General features: G+C 49.1%; 1 protein-coding gene across 4 annotated transcripts in view; it reads right to left on the bottom strand.

Annotated features, from left to right (window-relative positions):
- Nucleotides 1-18,318, bottom strand: part of SEZ6L (seizure related 6 homolog like) — a 192,716-nt gene that overhangs the window by 50,493 nt on the left and 123,905 nt on the right. For 3 of the 4 annotated variants that reach the window (XM_086346041.1, XM_086346042.1, XM_086346043.1), the window contains exons 3-9: nt 18,069-18,202; nt 15,742-15,934; nt 13,312-13,497; nt 9,231-9,396; nt 5,227-5,393; nt 4,438-4,632; nt 2,311-2,449 (exon numbers count right to left, since the gene is read on the bottom strand). In XM_086346041.1, coding sequence (XP_086202167.1) covers nt 2,311-2,449; nt 4,438-4,632; nt 5,227-5,393; nt 9,231-9,396; nt 13,312-13,497; nt 15,742-15,934; nt 18,069-18,202 — 1,180 coding nt within the window. Of the gene's footprint in view, nt 1-2,310; nt 2,450-4,437; nt 4,633-5,226; nt 5,394-9,230; nt 9,397-11,125; nt 12,804-13,311; nt 13,498-15,741; nt 15,935-18,068; nt 18,203-18,318 lie in introns of those variants that run through there. The other variant, XM_086346044.1, reaches the window with a different exon arrangement.

The following is an 18,318-nucleotide window of genomic DNA, read 5'->3' as shown; positions in this document are numbered from 1 at the left end:
CTGCAGCAGTATTCACAGTAGCCGAGACATGGAAGCAACGTAGATGTCTGTCAACAGGTGAACGGATAAAGAAGAGGTGGTACATATACACACGGGAATACCGCTCAGCCATAAAAAGAATGACGTAACGCCACTTGTAGTGACACAAGCAGACCGAGAGACGATCACATTAAGTGGAGTAAGTCAAAGGCAAATACCGTATGATATCACTTATACGTGGGATCTAAAATATGACACAAATATCGTATGATATCACTTATACGTGGGATCTAAAAATGACACAAATGAGCTTATCCACGAAACAAACGCAGGAGCGCAGAGAACAGACTTCTGGCTCCTGAGGGCGAATGGGGTGGGGGAGGAAGGGTTGGGAGTTCGGGATCAGCAGATGCAAACTGTTATGTAGGATGGATAAACAGCAAGGTCTTATTGCATAGCACAGGGAACTATATTCAATATCCTGCGATAAACCATAATGGAAAAGCATATGAAACAATACATGTAACCCCTACCCAACCTCCACACTCCAGCCACATTAAACTCCCGTTTAGCCACTAAGTGGGCCACTTTCTCTTTCATTTCCAGACTTTGCACATGCTGTACTCACTGTCTGGACCCTCTTCATTTCTCTTCATCACTTGTGAATCTTCTTTCATCCCATCCCAGAAGTCACTGCCTCCTGGAAGCCCTCCATGATTTCACACAGATGCCTGCTCTCCCCATCATTGCTCTTATCACACTGCACAGTTTCATGTCCTCATTCACTAGACAGTGAGGGCGGAGACTGTTCCACCTTTCTCACAACTGTATCTCCAGTGCCTAGCCTCGTGTTCCCACACAGTAGGTGCACAGCATTTTTTTTTCAGAGTTTATAGAGACCAGTCAACCCACTCTTCCAATATAAGCTCTATGGCTGAGTTGGCAACTATCAGAGCCTTTTCAGTGCTTGGCTCATAGCAGATACTCAGAAAACATGTCTTGAATGAACGAACACTTTATTCCAGGCTCTAGAAGTCAGAGAGCTAAGAATGGGAGAAAGGGGGTGACTTATCATTGAGGAGGGAGGGAGGCAGTGGGCAAGGGAGACTTAACACCTGCCTCCAATAGCCACAAAACACCATGTTCCAGGAATCTCATTATAGATGAGAAAAGCCAAAGCCCAGAGAGAAGTCCAGAGTCACAGCTGTAGGTGGAGGAGAAATTCTGACTCAGGTTGGCCCGACCCCAAAGCCACAAGAGACAACTGTATAAATCTATGACTCAGGGCAGCCTCTGAGGACACTCCCTCTGCCTCCAAGGGACTGCTCCAAAGACAGTCACTCATAGTCTTGCAAATCATCTTCCTCTTGCCAGGCTCCTCTGCAAAGCCAGGTAGCCCTGGAGTTCTGCTTCCTGGTCAAGTGGGTTCTATTCAAGCTTGTGGGGAGAGCTGACCCCCAGAGGTCCTGTCTGCATCCAGAGAGGCCCTCCTGAACTTGGCACCCAACCACGTGTCCGAGCCTGCTGGCAAGCCCTTTCTTCTGCTTTTCTAGCCACCACTGTCTGTCTCTGTACCCTTCTCCTGATCCCTGTGGACTGAGAGAGGGAAAGTTCTGGATGGAGCATCTAATAGGTATCCTCACTGAGTATTGGAAAATAGACACACAGCCAGGGAAAGTCCATTCATTATAACACGTCTCTTTCATTTGGCAATCACTGTCTGAGCGTCTGCTGTGTCAGGCTCTGTGTAAGATGCCGGAAGAGCGATAAATCAGACCAGGTCCTGACTGCAAGGACCTTCTGGTCTAGTTGAGTGAGACAGACAGGAAAACAAACTACTGTGTGTGTTAGACTTCCTTCCTCCTCCTGACCACACTGGCCATTCGGTCCTGTGAAAATGCTGTCCTTGCTCTTGGCACAGGGCCTTCAGGGGATTCTGTTCCTTTTGAATATGTTCACTCCAATTCATCTTTACATTCTGAGCCTTCTCAGATGCTCCAGGAAAGGCTTCTCTGACCTTCCTCTTGACATCAGATCCCCGTTATAGAATTGCATAGCATCAGGCACCTTTCCTTACCAAGGTGCTTTAACAAAGTTACATTGAAGCATCTCCTCATTTAGTGCATGCTTCCTGAGCAGACTGAATTTCCTGAGGACAGGAGCTCTTTCTGGGTGTGTACAATGTTGCTCCCCCACCATAGGGACCCCGGTTCTTTGCACAGCCCCTGACACACAGGAGGTGCTTAATTAATAGTGGTCGAAACAATCAAGCAGAAGCAATTTCTTCCTCAACTGGCTAGACCTGGGGGTCCACCCATCAGAAACACTCACAACTGGATGTCTAAGAAGATCCGCTTCTCCTCGCCCACATGGATCTTCCAGACACAGTCTTCACCTTCCACGTAGGGCTCCGGCCAGTTTGGTGACAGCACCACCCCGGCCACGGCAGAGAGCTCCCCACCACACATGGCTGTAAAAGACACAGACAGACAGACATGATGCATAAGGAAACAGATATGGTATAACAGCTAGGAGTGTGGGCTATGAAACCAGACAGTCCATAGTGTGGAAGGATTAAATTCAGACCGGCCACCTGTCTCCTCCAGTGGAAGGCTGGCAAAGGCGGTCTAAGGACATTGTACTGGGGGTTCTGCGACCCTGGGGTTCAACCAATTGAGAAGCAAAAGTCTTTGAGAAAATTCCAGAAAGCTTCAGAAACCAAACCTTGAATTTGCCACTCACCAGCAACTGTTCACATAGCATTTACATTGCATTTAGGACATTCCTGTATCATTTACATTGCGTTTGCAATCGTCTACGTAGTATTTACTTTGTATTATAAGTAATCTAGAAATGATTTAAAGTATATGAGAGGATGTGCCTTTTTATAAAAGGGACTTGAGCATCCATAAATTTTTGTATTGGGTTGGGGGGTAGCGATGGTTCTGGAACCAGTCCCTTGCAGATACTAAGGGATGGCAGTTGCTCTTTCAGGACCAAGGACAGAGCCCAAGGTTTCAAGGAACTCTTCAACAGCCTCCCCCTTGAGCAGGGGGTGTACTGATCAAGAGATGGTGCATCTGACTCATGTGGACCTGAGTTCGAGTCTTGTCTCAGCCACCAAAGGATCTGTTGACAAGGCATGTAAGTTCTTGGAGCCTCAGCTGTCTCCCTCTGGACAGCAGGAAGAAACACCAGTGTGGACCTCACTGGGTAATTCTGAGGCTTAACTGAGCTCATGGATGTCAGACACAGCACAATGCCAGGCATAAGGTAAGCATTCAGTAATTCTTAGTTAATGTTACTGTGGAGGGTCCTGGCTCTGAACTGGAAGTGGAGATGTGTGGCCGCACCTGGCCCTTTAAATCTCACTCTGCGTTTGCCTCTTTGGAAAGTTCTCAATGTGGCAGAGGCCAAAGCACCAATAAATTCCGCTCTGTTAAACCAGCACATTTAATACAGGGATCAATCCCTCACCACGGCAAGGCTATGACTTCACGCCAACCACCATCTGGGCGGCGGCTGCCAGGAGCCAGGGCTCTGTTCATTATTCCACATTCCCCACGTGAGTTCAGGCTCAGAGCGGCTCAGCGGTCTTAAATATGGAGAAGCAGGGAGGGCAGGGCACTGGGCACCCACATAGCTGAGGGTTCCAGAGAGCCGACACTGTCCAAAGGGGCAGAGAGCACAGCTTTCGGAGAAGAGAGAGACCAGAGTTCCATGCCTGCTTCTGCCAATTACCCTCAGTGTGTTCTGAGGCATGTCACATCACAGCTGCTATTTCTTCGTCTGTACATGGGATCAATAATAATATGCACCTCAGGTGGTGGGCTTCTCTAGTGGCTCAGCAGTAAAGAATCCTCCTGCCAATGCAGGAGAGTTCAGTCCTTGAGTTGGGAAGATCCTCTGCAAGAGGAAAGAGCAACCCACTCCAGTATTCTTGCCTGGGAAATCCCATGGATGGAGGAGTCCGGTGGGTAACAAACAGTCCATGGAGTCGCAAAGAGTCAGACATGACTTAGCAACTGAACAAGACAGGATTGTGGTGAGGATGAAATCATATAATGGACAGAGTGCCTGCAACAGTTTTTTTTTTTTTTGCACTCCTCTTAACAACTATTATTATCATCATTATCATTAATTAGACTCAGGGTTGCCATGTGCTGTTGGGTGAGTTGTGCACTGCACAAGTCTGCATAGTGTATGTAGGAACTGAAATCCATGCAGAGATCTTCTCACCAAGCTATGCACGACGGGGCCTTGTGTCTGGAGGAAGGGGCCCCTTTTCAATTTTATCCATTTTGTGATTTTCTCAAGGATCAGCAGCAAACCTGACCCAAAGGAGAGTGAGCCCTGGAAACGGTTCTGATCCTAAAATCAGTACACAAGCTGGATCTCTTCATCTGAAGGAGTAGAGGGCCCTGGGACACCCTGGAGGGAGGGCTGTGACCCACTCACCTCTGCACAGGGGCTCTGTGTCATTCCAGTACGGGTCTCGCATGTTGATGCACTCAATGATGGCCGGGCCCTGCTCCAGAGAGTGGCCAGGGTCACAGGTAAACTCCACTATGGTCCCGATGTTATAGGTCGGGTCGGACGTGGTGAAGTTCCCGTTCTGAATGTAGGGCTCGTAGCAGTGGCCTTTCTCAAAGGCTGGGGCCAGAAAACAAAAGAGGGCAGCTGCTCACGCGAGCCAGGGGAGGCTCACAGGGCTGTGCTTACGTGAGTCAGGGGAGGCTCGCGGGGCTGTGCTCACGCGAGCCAGGGGAGGCTCGCGGGGCTGTGCTCACGCGAGTCAGGGGAGGCTCGCCGGGCTGTGCTCACGAGAGTCAGGGGAGGCTCGCGGGGCTGTGCTCACGAGAGTCAGGGGAGGCTCGCGGGGCTGTGCTCACATGAGTCAAGGGAGGCTCGCGGGGCTGTGCCACAAAAGCAGGTGCCCCTCCTGCTGCTCAGCGAAGTCCCATGGAAAACGGGTACCAGACCCCCCACTCCAGCTCCTGCTGACCTGCTGAGGGCCCTTGGCCATTCACCTGGCCTCTCTACCTCTTTATTTTCATATCTGAAATGGGAACAAGGACCGTTGCCTCCCCAACCCCAAAGAGGCAGCCTTTGGAAGTCCAAGGGTCAGTCTAGCCATGGCCTCCTCTTCAGTCTTAGCAGGTCACATTTCTACCTCCCAAGACCCAGCCCTGCCATGCTTCCCACAGCGACAACCCAGCAGAGGGGGCGGCCCCCCAGGACCCTCACCCTCGAACCGGATGTTGAAGGCTGAGGCCGCCGGCGGCTGGTTGGACGTGAATTCTATGCGGATGGTGTGGCCATCGCTCAGCAGGCCCTCAAAGGGGACATTCTCGGTTTGGAAGGAGTCGTAGAGAAGAGTGGACTTGTTGGTCAACCCGCTGTAGACCATCATCCTGGCAGTGCGGAAGGAGATGGGGGTCAATGAGAGGTCTTCAGGGGCCACTGACATACAGCAGCAGGAGGTGTGTGCTGTGAGCACCCACTCTGGGACCGCATTCCCTGACTCACACCCCGATTTCACCCCATACTCACCAGGATACTCTGCATCATCTCACCAAATTTGTCTCCCTTTCTGTACAATGCTTATCCTAGACTCATGGATGGATTCTGAACTTGAAGGAAGGTGCTGGGTATGATGTAATGACCAACTGAATTAATAGACACCAATTATTTATTACTAATATGGGCTTCCCCAGTGGCTCAGCAGTAAAGAATCTGCCTGCAATACAGGAGATGAGAGAGATTTGGGTTCAATCCCTGGGATGGAAAGATCCCCTGGAGGAGGAAATGGGAACCTATTCCAGTATTCTTGCCTGGAGAATCTCATGGACAGAGGAGCCGAGCAGGGGGTCCATGGGGTCGCAAACAGTCGGACATGACTCAAGTGACTTAGCAGTAGCAGTATTTATTACTAACTAAGAAGTTGCGATGATTGGGCTAATAACATTCTTGAAACACTGATACACACACACACACACACACACACACACACACACACACACACATGTAATCACAGTCCCAACTTTAAATTCTGAGCTGTGGGATTTTGGACAAGAACATTTTACCCCACCGAGCCTCAGATTCTTCATCTGTAAAATGGGTACAAGAGTGTGGGGATTAGAGGCCGAGGTATAGTGTGCAGGACAGAGCAGGTGTGCAGGTCAGACGACCAAGTGCTGGACCGCTATAGGGTCTGCCACTGACTCTTGCCTCCTGAGGACACTGTGCGTGCAGTTAGAGGAGTCCCAATTTCCAGTCCCCAATTCCCATCCACTGAGGTTACACAAGTCTCAACCCATCTCGGGCCTCACTTTCCACAATCCTGAAAGGAGGGATCACAAAGTCTTTCCTATCTATCTTACAGGGGGCTTTGAAAAGATGAAGCACCCTGAAAACTGAAAGGTATCAGACATGTTGGTATTCATTCTTAGTGTTATTAAAACCCTTTGGCACTTGACTCTTTGCTAGCCGTGGCAGTTTTAAAGAAGTTATGCAAAGATATGGAAGGAACCAGTACACAAATTGGATCACTTACTTTTATGGATGGAATCATAAACAGGCATTTTTAATTTTTCAAGGTTTTTTTTTTTACCATGACCCATTAAAAGGGTTTATCATATGAATTTCTAATGTCATCAAAATGTAGAAATGTTGGAATCTCAGTCTGTTTATTCTGCCTTGTGTCCACTGTGATTCAGATAAGGAGGGGGCTGGGGTGGAGGCCAAGGGCCTCTTCACAACCTTCTAATCCCTCTTGACTTTATTGTGTCTTTGGGGTCATGCCCAGGACTCTTCTTTAGGAGCACTGAAGCCTTTGGCAACAAGGGCAAATCCTCAGGATCTCAAAATCTCTGCAGTCAATGACTCTTCCCAAGATAGCAGTTTTCTAGCTATGTTCTCTAGAATGTCTGAAATAGGGAGAGTTTATCTCAAATCTATGTATAGTCTATGGTCAAATGGGCTTGGAAAATTTAAATGAAAATTAAACATTGTTTTCCCCTGCAGGACTTGGCAGTGTCTTTGCCAGTGAACATGCCTTGATACCAAGATAGAGCCTGGGTATAGTGTCTCCTAAACATATTTGACCAGAGAACCCACTTTCTATGCTGCATATTATGGGACTGGAGTTTAGAAAGAATTCATATTGGGGGGCTGGAAATCATCTTTAAAATTTCATTTCACTCCTCTACTCAAAATCCTTCCATGACTCTCTACAGCTTACAGAAGCATCTGGCAGCCAAAGCCCTTCAGAAGATGGCCCACATTTACCTCCTCATCTTCGTCCATCTCCACTCCTATTCTCCCAGCTTGGGCTAGCTACTCCATCCACTCACTGTATTTTGGGTTCCCTGACTGCATCTCTAAGGTTTAGACCAAGGTCCCATATCTTACATGGAGCCTTCTCTAGCTCTAAGCTCTTGCAACTGTGGTATTTAAGCTGTTTTTTCCTCATAAAGTCCATAGACAGAGAAAGCTCCCCTTTCTTCTTAGCACAGCGAGTATCTTCACTCGTGTGCGTGTGTGTGTGTGTGCGTGTGCACACATGCGCACCCTGACCTTTGACCTTGATGAACGACTCCAGACTTCTTTCCCCAGAGACACCTGAGCACCGGCTCTCCCTGGTGGTTGTCAACACCTCCCTTCCATAAACCTTTGCAGGGCTCCACCCGGTGAAACTACAGTGTCCATGTATGTGTCTGTCGGCTCATCTATCAGGATTTCATAAACTTTCAGAAAATACTCATTTTGGTTAATTTTTCTTTCTCTCTGCTTGTCACTGTCTGGTCCACACGCACACTTGGTTTATTCTCAGCACCGTTCAGAAGAGCCAAACCGGAGGTCTGAACGTTAAAAAGCATTCATCACTGAGGGCTCCCGGGTCTTACTTCTCAATGAGTCTCCAGGGGGAAGAGCCTGGGCATCTGTTTTTCTTAAAGGTTCCTGAGGTCATTCTGATGCTACAGAGAATCCACGCTCTGAAGCCCCCATTCCACACCTTGTACTTTAAGGCAGTGATTTATTGATATGGAGTTGTTCAGGATAAAGCTGGACGGTTTGGAGGGAAGTGGACTCCAGAGTTGGGTAAATTATTCAGTTGTCTTGTATTTTCTCAGAATCCTTTCCCAGAGGTTAATGGTTTAGGTCTGAAGCTTCAAAGAAGCCAGGACACTGTAATTTTAAGTTGAAAGTCGGACGGGCTCCAGGACTCGAAGGTGCTGGCATTCTGTGGATGCCCTACCCGTACCCCTCAGCACTCTTTGCTCACCCAGCTTTGGCCGGTTTCCAGAGTCTCTGAGAATCAGCCAGTTCAGCCAGCTCAAGGGGTGAGAGCAATGCTGGGGAGCCAGTGTGTGTCCAGGAGCACCCCTCCTCTAACAGTGGATGAGTGGGTAGATAAACACCCCAGCTCCCTTGCCCTCTGACAGGAACTCTCTGAGCCATGCTAAATACAGCTTCCTGGGGCACCCCTGTAGATAAGACACCTGACTATTAACACACACTGTATCTACTCCCTTTCCTTCTCTTCTCATTTTCTTGGTGCTTTCTAGGATCAGCTACTAAATAAACCACTTTATCTCACACCATTGTCATCCTGTCTGTTTCCAAGGGAACCCACTCCAACAGAGCAATTCTAAGCAGCCAAGATCCTAATTTTCTAGAATGTTCCACAATATTCTGGAATAAGGTCTCAGCTTATCAAAGTTTTTGGATTCCGGCTTCTGTGTTTATTACTTAGCATCAACATATGTGCTCTTAGCTAAATGCTGTCTTGTTATCGAAAGTTCCTTCGTGGGCATACATCTGGTTTTTGAATCTCAATTTCCTGTCACACCAGGAACCAATGTTCTTCTCTCCCATTCTCCATCAAGGCTAACACATGATTTGGGCACAGAGCAGGTGCTCAGGAAACTCTCTCTCCTTGCTCCACTGCAAAAAAGCATGTGCAGGAGAAGGGACGAGGCAGTGCAAGGTAGGGGGGACTCCCTTCCTGCCTTCCCCCTACCCTGTGTGACTGGGGCAAGCCTCTTCCCCTCTGTATGCCCTGGTTTCCTTACGTGTAAAAGGAGGAGATCAAAACTGACGGTTTCTAATATCCTTGCCTCCCTCCCCAGCTCTTCCTTTCTTGACCTCCATGAGCCAACAATTTAGCCATTTCAAGACTCCCAATCCCCAGCCACATCCTAAGAGTCTGGGAAGGTATGAGGCTGCTAGGGCCCTCGGGGGCTTACCTGTCCCTCTCGTGCAGCGCCAGCCTCTCAAAGTGCAGGTGCAGCTTCTGGCCCTCCGGAGCCTCGATCGTCCACACGCAGAACTGGCTCCCACTGGCATTTGCAGAGTGACTTGGGGACAGGACGCGGCCGATGGTGGCGTTGTGCACCGCCCCTCCACAAGGGGCTGGAGCCAGACGGTAGGGGTGGGTGGGCAACGAGAGGATTGCAGAGAGAGGTGGAGGGGAGGATAAGTGGGTGTTTTATCCTTCTCTGACCCCAACCCCTTAGGAAGAGGAAAACCGTGGGCAAGTCCCCTCCTCCTGAGACAGGTTCGTCCTGTTTGACAGGAGGTGCAGTCCCACGACTGGAACCCCTGCCACGTGCGCTCCACGGTGGGGAACGAATGACTGTGACTTAACGCACTGGCTGTGCCCTGGTTCTCAGCTACAAAATGGTAATGAAGAAGGACATAAATAGGCAGTTCTCCAAAGAAGAAGTCTGCTTTTAGTACTTAGTTAAGCACTCAAAAAATTCCGCCTCACTAACAATAAAAGAAGAGCAAACCTAAACTACATTCTATCTCCGTCCACCTAATTGGTCCAGATAAAGAGCAGCAATAAACGGGAGGCGCCATCCTCAGTGATGAGAAATGGTCGCTCTCATTCAGGTCTGGTTAGAATGCAAATTGCTATGACCTTTCAAGGGGGAAATCTGATGAAAAATATGGAAAATGCGTTTAAACACTTTGACCTGGTAGTTAAGGTTCTGTGGACTTATGTCAAAAAAAGACTTACAGAGTTTCACAAAAATGTATGATGTTCACTGTTTGATTGCTTTTAAGAGCAAAACACTGAGAAACAACACGAATGTCCACTTACAGACGCTTGGTTAAGTGCATGCCATTCATATGGTTTTTAAAAACCTTGTTACCAAAGAGTACTTCAGAATATAGGAAAATACTCACTATATTTTAAGTGGGGGAAAAAAAGTTAGAAAATGGTCCGCCATACCTATTTCAATGAGCTGTATGCAAAGATCAATTGAGATCAGGGGTATAAAAGTGATTTGTCAGACTCTTCAGCAGTTTCGTATTTCTTGGAAATATTTTTTTTTTTTTTTTTTACCAGAGTCATATATAACTTTTATCATAAAAATCTAACATACATGAAAAAATGATTTGTGAACTGAGAAGAGTTCTGCAAACGTTGGGAGGTAGTTTTATTCTTAGAAGATATTTGGCTCTCATTAAATGTTTGTTGAATGACGTCATGACTAATAAAGAATTGCAGAGATGAGAAAGGCCGATAGCTCCCTTGCCTGCTCTGGACTCTACTGTGTCCTACAGCAAAGATGTTGCTAGGAAGACTGGCACTTTTTTTCAGGACCACGGACAGAGTACCCGGTCACCCATCTCTCCACTCTGCCTCATGTCCCAAAGTGGAGGTTCAAATCTGCCTCGTGTCACTTACCTGCTGTGGATCTAGGACAAGTCCCTGAAGCTCTCTGAACCTCTAGTAAAGCGGTAATAATAATTCCACCCTCCTTATGGGCTGAGGTGAGAAATGAAACACTGCGTGGAGACGGCTTGGCGCCATCCCTGGCACAGAGTAGGTGCTCAGAATGCAGGCAGTCTTATTGCCCTACAGCTCAGGGGCCGAGGAGATGGACGAGCTGTCCCTGGTGGGGGGCTCCAGCCATCTGTCCTCTCTGAGCGGCTGCTCATTTGCTGCCTCTGTGCTCCCCTTCCTTGCCTTATTAAGCCGACTGATGACTCTGTTTGGCTTCAATTTGCCAGCCGTGGCTCCCCATCCATCTTTCTTAGCACAAATTGAGGCTTAATTCCTCTCTGATTTCATACATAGATAAAAATTAACTCGAGGGAGGCATGGAGACCAACTGCCCAATGGTTTGGATTTTTCTTTTCTTTGTTTAAACACACACACACACACACACAAAATTCTGAACAGCCTTGAGAGAACAATACTGCAATCATTAAATCTCGGAATTTACCATCAGCTCTCATTTGCATCTTGAATTCCAGGGACCACAAATGCCTGGAGGGCAGGAATGACGTTTTTCTTATTCCCAGTATCCTGTTTGTACGTGGCTCATGGCCTGGCACAGAGTAGGTTAATGTGAGCAGCCTGTACTCTCCTGGCCACGGTCAGGACTTTTGAGAATCTAACAGGGTATTACTCTCTCGATAACTGAGGATGGTCAAGGTTGCAGCCACTGGTGCAGACAGAGTGCAGTATAGTGTGCTTCTCAATCTATGATGTGCAGCCCGTGAACCACACAAAGAGCATACTAAATGCAGATTTTTGATTCGCTTGGTTCTGTATGGGGCCCAGGATTATGAATTTCTAATAATCTAAGCAGTCTGCACTTTAAATAGTGAATGTGTAAGGGAAACAGCTCAAGAGAGAAGGACTCTAGATCCAGTTCAATTTCTATCTGGTGACTGAGGAAGAAACTTCACCTCCACGAGCCTCAGTTTCCTCATCTGTGAAATGGGGATAAAGGTTCACATCGTGTAGGACTGCTGTGAGGATTTACCACAGCCCTGGTGTATGGACTGGGCTCATAATATGGCAGCTGTCACATCAAAAGCTCAAGCAACAACAACCAGAAAAAAAAGCCCATAAATTAGACTTTGTCAAAATTAAGGACACTAAGGGGGCGACAAAGGATGAGATGGTTGGACGGTATCACCGACTCAATGGACAAGAGTTTCAGCAAACTCTGGAAGATAGAGAAGGACAGGAAAGTCTGGTGTACTGCAGTCCGTGGGGTCACAAAGAGTTGGACAAGACTTAGTGACTGAACAACAAAAAGCACACTATTGAGAAGTGAAAAGACCACCCACAGAGTGGGAGAAAATATTTGCAAATCATATATCTAATAAGAGACTAGTAACCAGAATACATAAAGAATTCTTACAACTCAAGAAAAAGACAACTACATTTTAAAAATGGGCAAAAGACTTGAATAGACTTTTCTCCCAGAAGATACACAAATGGCCAACAAGCATAAGAAAAGATGATCAATGTCATCAGCCACTGGGAAAATGCAAATCAGAATCACACTAGGATACCTTCACACTCACTAGGATGGCTGCCACAATAAAAAGAAGACATGGAAAATAAGTGCTGGTGAGGATGTGCAGAAACTGGTACCTTCATGCATGGCTGGAGGGAAAGGAACACGGTGCAGCCAATGGGAAATACTTTGACGGTTCCTTCAAAACGGAAATGTGGAATTACCATGTGACCCAGCAACTCCGCTTACGGGTACATAAGCCAAGAGAAATGACAACGTATGTCCACACCAAAACCTTTACACACATGTTCATAGCAGCACTATCCATAACACCTCTGAAGTCCAAAACAACTTGAATGTCCCCCAATAAGGGAACAGATAAAATGTGGTCTATATAATGGAATATTATTCAGCCATCAAAAGGAATGAAGTCCTGATACATGCTACTATCTGGATGAACCTTGAGAACACCACGCTGAGTGAAAGAAGCTGGATTCAAAATATCACATAACGCATGATCCCAGGCATACGAAGTGTCCAGAGTAGGTGAATCTGTAGAGACAGAAAGCAGGGGCTGGGCACAGGGGGAAACAGGGAGTGACGGCCAGTGGGTCCCGAGTGTCCTTTAGGGGGTGATGACAGAAGTGGTGACAGCTGCACAGCACTGTTAACGTCCTAAATGTTACTAACGGTCACTTTTACGTCACGTGTGTTTTTATCATGTAACAAAACTGGCTGCCACCACATTTTTGGAGCAGTCTCTTTCCTAAGGTCAGTCTTAACACCACGGGCTTCCCTTGTGGCTCAGACAGTAAAGCATTTGCCTGCAATGCGTGAGACCCAGGTTGGGAAGATCCCCTGGAGGAGGGCATGGCAACCCACTCCAGTATGCTTGCCTGGAGAATTCCATGGACAGAAAAGCCTGGCAGACTACAGCCCGTGGGGTCGCAGAGAGTCAGACATGACTGAGCGACTAACACTCTCCCTTTAACCCCCGGGGGCTGGTCTCTCCTCTCTTGGGAGACCATCCATGGTGGGTCCGGCTGAGGCTGGCGTGTACCTGAGCAGATGGGCTCCCGGCTGCTCCAGTGGGGCTTGGAGGCATTGATGCACGTCAGCGTCTGGGCGCCCTGGAGCTCATAGCCCAGGTGGCAGTGGAAGTGGGCCTCCCCGCCCGAGTGCAGGTCCATCACCGTGACGTCCCCGAAGTCAGGCCGGCGGGGGAAGCTGCAGCTCAGCATGAAGGCTGGGGAGAGATGCCGGGGCAGACAGTCGTCTCTCAGAGCCAGAGACGGAGAACGTGACCCACATCCCGGGAGCTGGTTTATGCTGAGGAGAAAAGATGAGGCCCCCGGGGACTCCCGAGTGCTAAAGGAGTGTATTTTTGTGACTCGAGTTGATCACGTGCTGCTGAGACTGCCGGATGAGCACTTTTCTCTAGGCTCCAAGCTCACCCCCACCCCCCACCCTGCCTAACCGGAGACAGCAGGTTTGGGGTGGAGGGGGCCCCACCCCTCCCCGGAGCCTCTCTCCATGTGGAGACAGAACTACTTTCTCCTTGAGCACAGGAGGGACGGGATCACCCAGGTAGGTTAGTCCCACCGCACGGGCAGCTTAGGTGTTTGTTAAAAATGCAGGCTCTTGGACCAGGGTTAGGAGAAGCAGTTCTTTAGGAAATGCCAAGGATGTGAGAGCTGGAACTAAGTCCCGGGAGGTCAGGGCTTGGGCTGTGGAAGAGACTGATGTGAATTTACGTTCTCTTACTCCATCACTTAAAAACCGGGTGACCTTGGGGAAGTGACACAGTGCCCTGAACTTCACTCTTCTCCTCTAGGACTGTCCCTATCGCACGGGTGGCGGTAAGGATTAAATGGGAAATGCCAAAGGAGAGCCTCCTTCGGCCAATGTGCAGTGCACAAAGCTTGCTGGATGCATCGAGTGGCAGAAGGGTGCACATGGCCACATTGAGCTCCTCAAGTTTTATTTTCATAAGAGAATGCAGAGTCCATCCCTGGACTGTGGTTTGACCTCTCCTGCAGTTGAGGATTTCTGCATTCCCAGTACTCATGAGGAGGACTGAATTCAAGTTCATGGCTCAATGAGCCATTTTTTCGCCCATTTTTTAATTAACAAAGACAACAGACGCTCGTCTGCATACTGAGAAGGTGCGAGGGAACGGATACTCCTGTATACAGTCATCCATCTGTTTCAGAAACATCCAAGGGGAAATTTTTAAATGAAGTATTTTTCCAGACATTTGGTCAATGTGATGTAAACGTGGATGGCTGCTGATTTCCCGAGGTGTGGCGAAGGGCGCCCCCTTCCCTGGCAGATACTTGGCAAGTACCCAGGGAGAGCTCCCAGGAAGGAAGCGTCCCAGGAGGTGGGGGAAAATGGGATGACATTGAAGGATAGAGAGAAGGAAGAGAGAAGAGGGGGGTGGGAATGAAGCAAGGGAGAGGAGCAAGAAAAGAAATGAAGGAAGCTGGGACTTTCCGGATAGTCCAGTGGTTAAGACTCTGCACTTCCAATGCAGGAGGCCGTGGGTTCAAGCCCTGTTTGGGGAACTAAGAACCCATATGCTTTGTGGTGCAACCAAAGAAATGAAAAGAAAGAAAAGAGGGAAGAGAAGAGGGGGAAAAGGTAAATAAAAAACAAAAGGAGACCAGAAGCAGACAAATACAAAAGAAAGTGGAGAAGAAGGGGAAAAAAAAGCAAGGGACCCTGGCGGCAAAGGCTCCCTCCCAGAAGCCCGTGGGCCTTCATGGGGTTGGTGTCAGATTCAGGGGCCATGAACTTGAATGGGAAAAGGGGGCTTGCTTATTCTTCACTGAACAGGTTCAGGGTTAACTGCAAAGGTAGACGACAAACTGTTACACAGTCACAGTACCGTGGCTTCGTCACCAAGGGAATCAGACATGTTCACATCAAAATGAGTATCTTGACATATTTCTTATGCTCCTTTGAAATTACAATAATTATCAGAGCCACTGGGAAATATGATTTAATGTGTTAATAAAGAAGCACATAGATTATGATATCATAGATCAGAACAATGTTTTGACAACTGCTATCCAATATGAACGGCTTCCTTTTGAATTGTATATATTTTATTTTATGCTCTCAAAAACACGAATCTAAGGGACTTCCCTGGTGGTCCGGTGGTTAAGAATCCACCCTGCAATGCAGGGGAGCTGGGTCTGATCCCTGGTCAGGGAACCAAGACCCCCTGTGTCTCGGGACAACCAAACCCGCATGCAGCAACTAGAGAGTCTATGTGACACAATGAAAGAGCCGGCACGTCGCAGTGAAGATCCTGCGTGCCGCAGCTAAGACGAGATATAGCCACATTAATTAATTACAAAAGGAATCGCGAATCTAAGAAGGGGTCCACAGTGTTACCAAACCAGCACAAAGAGGCTGGCAGTCCTTGGTGCTGGAGGGGAATGGAGGCCAAAGGGACATCTCAACAGCCCCGGCCCAGCCTTACCCTGGTAGTGCAGCTGGAAGGTCCCGAGGCCGTCGTCCTGGAAAGTGCGGAAGTACACGGAGATGGTGTTGGTGGGGCTGCGGATCACCTGGCCCTCGACCAGGAGCGTGTGGTTGGCCAGGACGGTCAGGGAGGGGCCATCCACCCCTCGGATGGAAAGCAGCTCCCCCTCGGACAGGTTCACGCTCTTCACCTGGGGATGGGCAGGGGAAGACAGGACCTGAGTCGTGTTTGAGACAGCGGGTCCTCCCAGGGTCTGAGGATCCCCAGGCAGCAACCCCCTCAAGGGGCCCCTAGTCCACGGGGTGGACGGGGGCCGCGACCCAGCCCTGGAAACTCTTGGAGCCCTGGGAACCTCTGGGCCCCCTGCCAGCTCCCAGGGGAGGCGCCGCAAGGATCTTCAGCCCCCTTCACTGGGTCCCACAGGAGAGGCTTTCTGGAGGCTGGCAGCTGAGATAGATTTTCCTGCAGCTGGCAGGTGGGGATAGGGCTTTGATCAGCTTGGGCCTGAGGTCCCACCTCCAGGGAGACAGGAGAAGGCATTTCATCTGAAGGTCAGCTCCAGGGAGGAGGGAAAATTTTTCTGTTGCTCAGGGTCCCCAGGGCCTAAAATAGTGCCTGGCACATAGTAGGTGCTTGACTATGCGCTCGACTTTGCAGACTGACTGAAGACATTCTTGCCCTTCTGCACAAACTGGGGACGGAGTGCGGGGTCGGGGGAGGGGGTGGCCATCTCTAGGGCTTTCTCAGGCCCACGTTCTTATCCTCCCCGATGCTGGCTTCAACGGCAGAACCTCCTCACAGGACTGTGTACTTGGTTTGCCGAGTCCACTGTCCAGGCTTGGGAGAGGAAGAAGGGAGATACTTTACTTACAAAGATAGTGAACAAACGGAGGAGGGGGTGGGGTGGGGACTTAGTCAGTCCCCAGTGCCCAATTTGAATGTTTCCACTTGCCGTAGTGTGGCCAGGGACTCCAGATCCTCTGCCTCTTGTGTAAACAAGGCAAGAATTACCCACGAGCCCTTCCCCTTTCAGCCCATATATATATACACCTTACTCTTTTTTCTCTTTGATGAACTCCTACTCATCTGCCAAAGCCCCACTAAAATTGCCCTCCTCTGTGACACCTTCCCTGACTGCCAGGGAGGTTGCCTGTCTCTCCACTGTGATCCTACATCCTCTGTGAACGCCTGTTAGAGGTCATTTCAAATGGCAGCCCAATGTCTTCCATGTGCGTCTGTCTCAACCATAAAACAGTGACCTCCCTTAGGGCAACTCCTGCACCAGTTTTGACACCACCATGCCCCCCATTGCTACGACTGGAACATTATAGACGCTCGATGAAGGAACTCTGCTGTCCCTGACAACAAGCGCCACACAGTATTAGACAGAGTGGATCTATTCAAGTGCAGGGAAGTGTTCCTCAACTGTCAGCATCAGATGAACGGCAACTTTTCTCCAGTTTAATTCCGGGAACATTTATAAAGTACCGACTACATGCCACGTGCTGGGCCAAGCTCTGGGCACACGTTCTGCCGAGAGGCTTATCTTTGATTCTCTCTAGAAGTCAGAAAACCTTCCTACGGTAGAGTTCTGCTTAGGTCATGCATGACTCTGCTTAAAATCTTTTGGGGGCGCTGTCTTGCCCATGAGAACAAAGCGCACACCCAGCCTTCTGCTCTTGGCCTGGAGGGGTCTGCCACCACGTGGTACCGGCCTCCGTTTCTGGCTTCAGGGCCGCCCTTTCCTCTCCCGGACGGTGAGCCGGACAGGTCACCACTTGTTGGCACGTTGCCTCAGTGCATATAAAAAAGCGCTTCTAAAGATGGGGCGGTGGGTTGGGTGGGGAGAATGGGTAACAGGCATTGTGCGCCCTCTCTCTCCCCTAGACTCTGGCTGAATACTCTGTGCACTGTCATATATATTCCTCCCTGAAACTCCATAAAGTAGCAACATTTTCATCTCTGTTTCACTGATGGGGAAACAGACTCAGAGAGGTGGAGTCCCTTGCCCAGAGTCATGCAGCATTAACTGGTAGAGCTGGGACTTAAAACCCAGGCGTTTGAGGATGATGCTACCCTGCTTTCCCCTTCTTAGTTTGCAGCCAAAAGTTTATGAATCAAATGAACCATGTGGGGCTTCCATGAGTTTGTGTGTGTTGAACAAGCAGGATATCACAGGACTTTCCTTCTGGGTATAACGGCTTACAATCTGTCAATACATCCCCTTCCCTCCATGTGTGCCAAGCTAGTTCTTCTGAGTTGGGAACTTCTATTCAACTGCTGCTGGAAGAGGCAGCCAAGGCAGGGCAACCTCGTGGGGTTACCTGGAGCTCCACCCCATAGCCAGTGTAGACCGTCGCGTTGTACGTGCACTCCAGGAAGTTGTTGAGGGGCAGCGGCGGGTAATCACTGGAGTCGATGTACCCTTCAGGGTCAGAGAAGCTCACACTGCAGAGAGCTGGAGGAAAGGCACTGTCATCAGGACACAGAGAAGAGCTGAGGTGGCATCTCTCAGGTGGGCTGTTGGCTGGAATAGGGCCTCTGAACACTGGTGTTCCCATCCCCGCTCCTTCC

The sequence above is a fragment of the Bos grunniens genome, chromosome 17, assembly GCF_055505025.1.
Source record: "Bos grunniens cultivar Pamir isolate PY7600 chromosome 17, Bosgru_T2T1.0, whole genome shotgun sequence".
Lineage (NCBI taxonomy): Eukaryota > Metazoa > Chordata > Mammalia > Artiodactyla > Bovidae > Bos > Bos grunniens.
The sequence above is the reverse complement of the archived record's forward strand: the minus strand, read 5'-3'. Positions and strand labels throughout refer to the sequence as shown.